The following is a 7777-nucleotide window of genomic DNA, read 5'->3' as shown; positions in this document are numbered from 1 at the left end:
GTTCTTCACAGACTTTTATAAGCAGTGCTTCTGGGGCAGATGCCTTTATTTCTCTCCTCCAAACAAATCATTCACCAGAACAAGCATTCCCATGGCATCAGAATTGAATGTCCACTCCCAGAAGGACCTTGGAAAGCTAGTGGATCTTAGGAGGACAGTCGTAAAGGTAAAGCCAGGTGACTAAGGACTTCACAAGCTTTCATGCCGGCCTCTGAGCTAAGCAGGTCCTGGAAAAGAGAAAAGGGTCCTGTGAGCATCAGGGTGGTCTTCATGGTTTTAGAGCTGGATCCTGAAACTGAAACAGTAGACCAAGAGTGTTAGTAGTTTAATGGGACGGGGAAAGGGGTCCATTTGAGTGATTGCATTTGACTCCCGTGAACAAAAACAAAACAAGAAGGAAAGAAAGAAAACAACTCAGAGAATGGAGAGTTCTTCTGAAGCAAAAGCCTCCCTCCCTGCTGTGCCTCCCTCCCCCGTCCCCCCTTCCACCTCCCCTCTTAAGACTGCCTTCAGATGAGTCTCAAACGGTGAGGGCCCAGAAATCCACCATGGTTTATTTCAATAAATAATAATAATAAAAATTTTTCCATGTTTAGGTCCCAGCATGTGGCAATGTGCTCCACTCCGATGACACTTTTCGTTGCTAATAATAGAGCAGATGAAGTAATATCGCAATTGATGTTCCAGGGGATTTGATTGGATAAGTGCATAAACTGTGGAGGGGAAGGAGGTTGTGTGGCTGGATCACATTAGTATTCCTGTCCTATCAATGTGCGGGGCCGCGACCAACGTCAGCCAGACCCATTCCCTGCGTCTGCCAGTCCCGCCACAGATTCATTTGGGATCCACAAACCGACGAGCCCGTAGAGACTAGGGATCAAGACAGCCAATTAGGGCCAATTGCCTGCTGCCGGAGGGGCGGGAGGTAGGGGAGGGAGAAGGGGGGGGGACCGCCAGCCCCGCCAGGCCCGGCGAGCGCCCGTGGAGGGCGGGGAGACACAACTGAGCGCCGCCGAGGGGAGACGCGGAAGCGAGAGCGACCCCGGGTCCCGGCTCTCTCCCCCCCCCCCGCCCCCAACCCACCTCGGCGGGCTGAATGGAAACTCGGAACCGCCCGGCGGCGCGTTCCTCCGCACTTAGCCCGGCCCTCCATGCCCAGAGGAAGGCGGTGCGAGCCCGCGCCAGCACCCGGCTCCCGGGACACGGCCCGCGAGGCTGCTGAGCAGAACTTGATCGCGCCCCTTCCTCGCTGCTAGTGGAAGCGATGCTGCACGGCGCCGCCAGCGCCTGCCCGGCTCTCCTTCAAGCTGAAGGTTACCCGGCCGCGCAGCCAGCCCCAGCCTGGTGAGCCGCCGGCGCGCCTCGGGTCCCGGCTCCGGCTGCTCGGCGGCGGCGGCGCGCAGGGCCAGCTCCGGGCCGCCCGCGCCGGGGCGCACTGCACCAGCGGCTTCGGCTTGGTGGATGTGTATGCATGAGTTCTGCACCGAATGGGCGCAAAAAGCGCCCCGGCCGGTCCACCCGCTCCTCGATCTTCCAGATCAGCAAACCCCCGCTGCAGAGTGGGGACCGGGAGCGCAGGGGCAGCGGCTCCGAGAGCACCCACAAGACCCAACGAGCCCTGGACGACTGCAAGATGGTGGGTGAAAACTGAGCCTCTTTTGGGGCTGGGGGCGGGGGTTGACGGGGGGTGGGGGGGAATGTTGGATGTGAATCGTTTGCTTGAGTGCCGGCCACTCCCCACCCGCGGCTCCTCCGCGTCGATCATGTGCTCCTGTCCTATTTTTGAATCTGCACACCCCCGGATTCGGGGTGACACCCAGGTCGTCTTGACCCCACGGCCTCCCACGGGCTCTCGGGAGTCAGAGGTTGTAGGTTGTGCCCCCTCTCCCCGGGAGATCGGTGGACTGGAATCCCAGGGTGGTTCTGGCTCGCTCAGCGGGGAGGGGAGGCTGAGGCAGGTGCGAAAGCAGCTGGGGGGGGGGGGGAACTGTACCATCCAGACCCAGCCCGAGCGCACGAGGGGGCTGGGGGGCGTTGCGGAGAGGGCTAAGGTTTCCGCGCAGCGGTGGTGTCTTTCCACCAGGTTTCTGCGATGGAGAGGAGGGGGAGGATGGTTTGCCAACCTGGGGCTACTTCCAGTCCACGTGGTGGTGAGGGGGGGGGGTCTACTCAGAGAGAAGTGCCAAGCATCTCTTTCTAGTGACCTGGGAGTGGCCTGCTAGCTCTCCAAATATGTCCTTGCTTTGCAGAAGCCGAGGTTACAAGTAGTTCTGCAAATGGAGCTTCTTCCATGGCCAGGCTGGCCGATGGAAAACAAACATTTGCTTCGGACAAAAACCCTTGCCAGCTTTGTGTCAAGCTTTAGACAAGTCCTAGGCTCCTTAGCTGGAGATGTAGGGAGCTGGCTGAGCAGTCAGTGAAACCCCGTTGATACAATGCCACCATAGGAAACTTCTGTGACAAGTGTTTGGTGAAAGAAACTGGCTTCTTTTGCAGCTGGTCCAAGAGTTCAACACGCAAGTGGCCCTGTACCGAGAGTTGGTCATTTCCATTGGGGATGTCTCGGTCAGCTGTCCGTCACTCAGAGCGGAAATGCACAAGACAAGAACCAAAGGTTGTGAAATGGCCCGTCAGGCACATCAAAAGCTGGCTGCCATCTCAGGGTAGGACGCCCTTGGCATTATTTGGTAATTTGTATACATGCTGCATGTTAGGATGGCCTAGGCCTCAGAGCTGATCTTAGCAAATCTGGGGGTTCTCACCAGTCACTCTGAAATCTATTTTTGAGGGGAAGGGAAATGTTTGGTCATCAAAACGAAGTTAAATCATCCTGCCTCCAGATTGGTTTTTCTTCTGCTATGTAACAAAAGACTGTGCCATAGCAAAATCTTTGCTAAAATCCGGATTTCTGGATTATTTATACTATGAGATAAATTCCTAGGATGCCTCTTAAAGTAAAATGGCCAAAATAAACTCTTAGTTGTAACTCACTCTCTTTAATGTGGTGAAAGGAAAGTTTTCATATAAGCAAAGTTTGCTTTGTTTTGCTTTGTTTTGTTTACAATTTGGAGAAATTCGCAAACCTACTGAAATCCTAAGCTGGTTTTATTCCTCCATTTTTATTCCATTTTATCACACTTTTGGATTCCCTAGCCCATGTGAGGTGATAATAGAGTGAAAATTTCTGTCCTGAGACCCTTATCTAGTCTTTGATCTCAATTTTGGAAGAAATGTTAAATGAAAATTTATTATAGTAAGTTATCATAAGGTTTTAGGGTACTTGTACAACTTAGTTTAAGTGCTTGATTCAGACATGATATAGCCCTGTATTTGCTTATCTGTGTGAGGCTTTCTAAAAATGAGGCTTATTTGAATAGTGACTATCTGGTAATGTTGTTCACTGATCACTCGTTGGAAACATCTAATTTATCTTTGCCATCTTTCATGCCAAGACTATCAGTAATATACAGTTTACCTGTGTTGCTTTTCTTAAGAAATATTTTATACTTGATAGCAGGAAATTTATACTATGAGAAAATAAGAAGCCATCCACCTAACTGACCTTGAAGCAAGGGATTAACAATATGTTACAAAACTCTGGGTTAGCAGTAATATAGAGAAACTTTATCCTTTCCTAACTGTTATGCTGTACTTAACAGGAAGTAAATCTGGAAAGTAAAGAGGAAACATTTCCAGAAATACAGCTGTGATAAACTCCAGAAAGCTGAAGAAGAAAATAAGGAGAAGCATAAAGGGCAGTTTTGATAAATAAAAATGTACAGAAAAATAATAACCCAGAAGGAAAGCATTGGGGAAATTGATGCTTGGGACTGAAACCTGGCATCTCTGAAAGCTTTATGCCCAAGAATGTAGGATTCATTCACAGCTAGGATGGCTTTAAGGAAAACTCAAAATGAAGGCAATTCACATCAGAGAAGGGGAACAGAAAAACTAAGTTCATTTCGATGTTTACATGAAATACAGTTCTTACAAAGGAATAAGAAAAAGTCTAAAATTATTGACTAAAAGTTAAGTTTTGAAGCTATGAGGTGGATTACATTTATTGTGAGTTTTGCAGCCCTCTATGCTAGCTTTCCTCTTATTTGATGGTAAGGGGTGAGTCTTAGAAGAATTAGTGAGGGAAGTATAATATTCTTAGATATTTGCACAGGCAACATGAAGTCCACAAAATGGTCTAGGATAGAATTTGACACATTTTCTTCTTTAAAAAATCATCAAATGAAGCTTTACATTCTTTACAAGAAATGACAGCAATATAATGCAAGGAAATCCCTTTAGTTCCTCACCATCTGGACTCCATTAATGAAGGATGTGATTCCCTTTGGCGGAATTCTGTTTCTCATATGGTTTGTTACAAGGGTTCTCATTTCAAGCTTAGTGTGAAGGCTGGAAGGGAGACTGTAAGATTCCCTTCAAGTATCAGGGGTGAGAAAAACAAAGGTTCTTGGGGAAAGTAGAGAGAAAGCCTATAATTCTTGAATACCTACCATTTGCTCTCACAACCCAGCTAATTAGCAGTAGAGTCATTACACGGAGGGGTTTTTAATCCTTATTCTACAAGTAAGTCCCAGAGAAATAGAAGACATTTCCCTAAGACTCAGCACAATCTTGATCCAACCCCACATTTCCTCCATTCCAAAATCCAGGCCCTTTTTTCTATAAAATGTTGTCATGCTCAAAGGCATTATATAAAGTTGAACAAAGTGCTATTAATGGATGAACTTTAAAGAGACTAGGTTAACTGAAAGAAGTCACAGATTGCCACATATTATATCATTCTGTTTATGAAATGCCCCAAAATGTCATATCTATGGGGACTAAGAGTAGATTGTTTTCTCTGGGACTGGTGAGAAGAGTTAGTGAATGAAAATGAACACAAGGAATCTTTTTTTTGCTGTCATTTGCATTGTCTTTTCTTTTTATTATTAGAATTTTATTATCTTTAGGTAGGTGTGCAAAGGAGTGTTACAATGTCATTTTTGAGTACAATGTATCTTGATCACTATACAATGTATACTGATCACTATTCTCCCTCATCTCTCCCAGCCCCACCTGTTCCCTCAATTTTCCTTGTTTTATTTTCACATACATACATTGAATATTATAACTGCATTCTCTCACAATGCCTCTCTTCATTTGTCTACCTTCTCCCCTTGTCATTATCTTAACCCTTAAAAACACAAGTTCCACATCCCTGGTATTCATTTTGTTAGACTGCTTGCTCTACTGGAATTCTCATGTGCATATACCATATACCATGTTCTAAAGAATTTTCTTTTAATTTAATTTTATTGTCAGGGTGATGTATAGAGAGGTTACAGTTACATACGTAAGGTGGTAGGTACATTTCTAGTCAAATATAGTTAACCTTCTCCCATGTTTTTCTCTTATTTTTCCTTCCCCCATTCCCCTCCACAAGTTATAAAGTTGAATTCCAACATATTGTCTTGTGAGTACCACTATTGGATTGGATCACTCTTTATCCTTTGTCTCACCTTCTCTTCCCTAATTCAAATGAACATATATGTATATATATATACATATATATATGTATATATATATATAGAGAGAGAGAGTACACTACACACAAAAATCAGATACAGTGACCACAGGGGATAAACCATGGGGGGAATGAAAGGTAAAAATAACTTTACATATTAAATTAAAAACAAAACCACAAAGAAAACCTGGCTTCCATATCTTGGAGTTCATTTTGCTTAGTATCATCTTTCTAGATAGAAATTTCCCAGAGGAATATGATAGGCCCTGTGCCTGTACACCTCACAAAACATAAACATGTAAATGTTCAAAAGTAGTTAGGTTTAAACTATTTTCTTTGTGCAGGTCAGCCTAGACTCTTCATAAAAATTGCTTAAGACTTATAAAATCTTTAGCCTCATTCTGGTAAAGGCCGTAGGACACTGGACAAGTTAGTTGAATTCCCTGTACACTGAAATGAGAAGCTTAGATTGAGTAACTTCTCAGTCTCCAGCCTTTATCACCCCAATATTCTGCATTAATTGATGTGCAATCACATGGATTTTGTTTACAGAACTGAGCTATGAAAAGTAAAAACCACACAGGGAGCTTGATAATTAAATTCTAAAAATAATATGATGGTATCTGAACATATACTTCATTCACAAAGGGAATCTTCCTTTTCAATGGCTTTGGAAAGCAATGACACAAATATCCTAGAGATATATAAGTACAGATATTAGATTTGTTTCCTGCTAACAATGACTTCTTGACCAGCCAGGCTTATATTTCTCTCCTTTTCTACCACCCCCCAATTAATATGTTTTGATTTTTTTTTCTATTCAATTTTTTTTTTGCCAGTCCTGGGCTTAAGCTCAGGGCCTGAGCACTGTCCTTGGATTTTTCTCAAGGCTAGAGCTCTACCACTTGAGCCTCAGCACCACTTCCGGCTTTTTTCTATGTATGTGGTACCGAGGAATCGAACCCCGGGTCTTCGTGCATGTTAGGCAAGCACTTTAACCACTAGGCCAAACTCCCGGCCTTTCTATTCAATTTTTATGCTCTATTATCTCTAGTCTTACTCATTGGTTGGAAGTTGGGAAGCTGGAGAAGGAAGTGAGAAAGCATCGAGAATTTTCCATTTTCACCCCATATGCAAGACCACAGCAGCTACATGGGATGGGATATTGTGAAGAAGAGCTTGGCAGCCAGAGAGGCAACTCTTCTAGCTATCTTTTAACCATAACATAAGACAGGCCTTAAGTAGGCAGAGACCTGTGAGTCATGGAGACCTATGGTTGACAGACACACCAGCTCTGTCTTTTACTTTCATTTCTTATGAATGATAGGTGAATTAAGGTATTGCTGGCATTTCCCTGTATGTCTGTGTCTAACTTTCCCCTTAACTCAAGGACACCAGTCATATCAGATTAGGAGCCCACTCTTTCTGGTGTAACCTCATTAAAATTTATTATACCTGCAATGAGTCTATTTTCAAAACAGAAAAGGGTCACCTTCTGAGTTCCTTGGAATTAGGACTTCATCATGTGCATTTGGAGAAAACATAAATTTCCTCACAACGGAATCTCTTGAGCTATTTGCAGCTTTCTTGCCTACAGGAGAGGTAAGAACTTAAGGTGTACTTTTGCCTAGGACATTCTACATCCTCTTTCCGCCCGTGCACAAAATGATGTCTTTTGGCCTGTTGCAAGATTATAGTTTATCCTAGGGGTGGAGTTTTGGTCTCTGGGAATAGAATATTTACTGCATAGAATTGATACGTTCACAAAGGTACTGAATCAATATTAATGGCTAGCACTTTGCTCTGAACAATCTAACTAGGGGTTTCAGAAGGTGGAACAAAACTCAGAGGGAGGAGGACACTGGAGAGAGTAGGTAAGCCACCAATTGGTCCAGATGTAGAGCATCGCACCACCCACTTTCTCTGTGGGACTGGAAGGACGGAGAAGATGGTATTCTTTCCACGGTGCTAATACTATTGCTTAGAGACCTCAAGCATGCACTATAGCAAGTGACCAAGGACTGACTCACATCAAATCTAAGCTCAGTGTGATATGCAGCCTAGACAACTGCTTTCCTATTGCCCTGAACTTTTGCCTCTTTGTTTTGAATAGACCTAGTGACTTGTATTTAGTTAGAGGTGTCTTAATGGATGTTTCAATTAGAAAGAGAGATGACTAAAACCTAAAACAAACTGTAGGAAACTACTCTGTCACTTTTATTATTCAATGAAGAAGCTCAAGAGAGCAAATCTGTG

The 7777-nt window shown here is 44.4% G+C and overlaps 1 protein-coding gene across 1 annotated transcript in view; it reads left to right on the top strand.

Moving 5' to 3' along the window:
- The first annotated feature begins 847 nt into the window (after positions 1–847).
- Positions 848–7777, top strand: part of Rgs7bp (regulator of G protein signaling 7 binding protein) — an 83063-nt gene continuing 76133 nt past the window's right edge. Inside the window, exons 1-2 of the mRNA XM_090331872.1 lie at positions 848–1636; positions 2497–2663. Of these exons, the coding sequence (XP_090187998.1) occupies positions 1472–1636; positions 2497–2663 (332 nt within the window). The 5' untranslated portion in view covers positions 848–1471. The remainder of the gene's footprint in view (positions 1637–2496; positions 2664–7777) is intronic.

This window comes from Megascapheus bottae, chromosome 4 (assembly GCF_031878675.1).
Source record: "Megascapheus bottae isolate mThoBot1 chromosome 4, mThoBot2.hap1, whole genome shotgun sequence".
In the NCBI taxonomy this organism is placed as follows: domain Eukaryota; kingdom Metazoa; phylum Chordata; class Mammalia; order Rodentia; family Geomyidae; genus Megascapheus; species Megascapheus bottae.
This window is presented reverse-complemented; position numbering and strand designations above follow the sequence as displayed.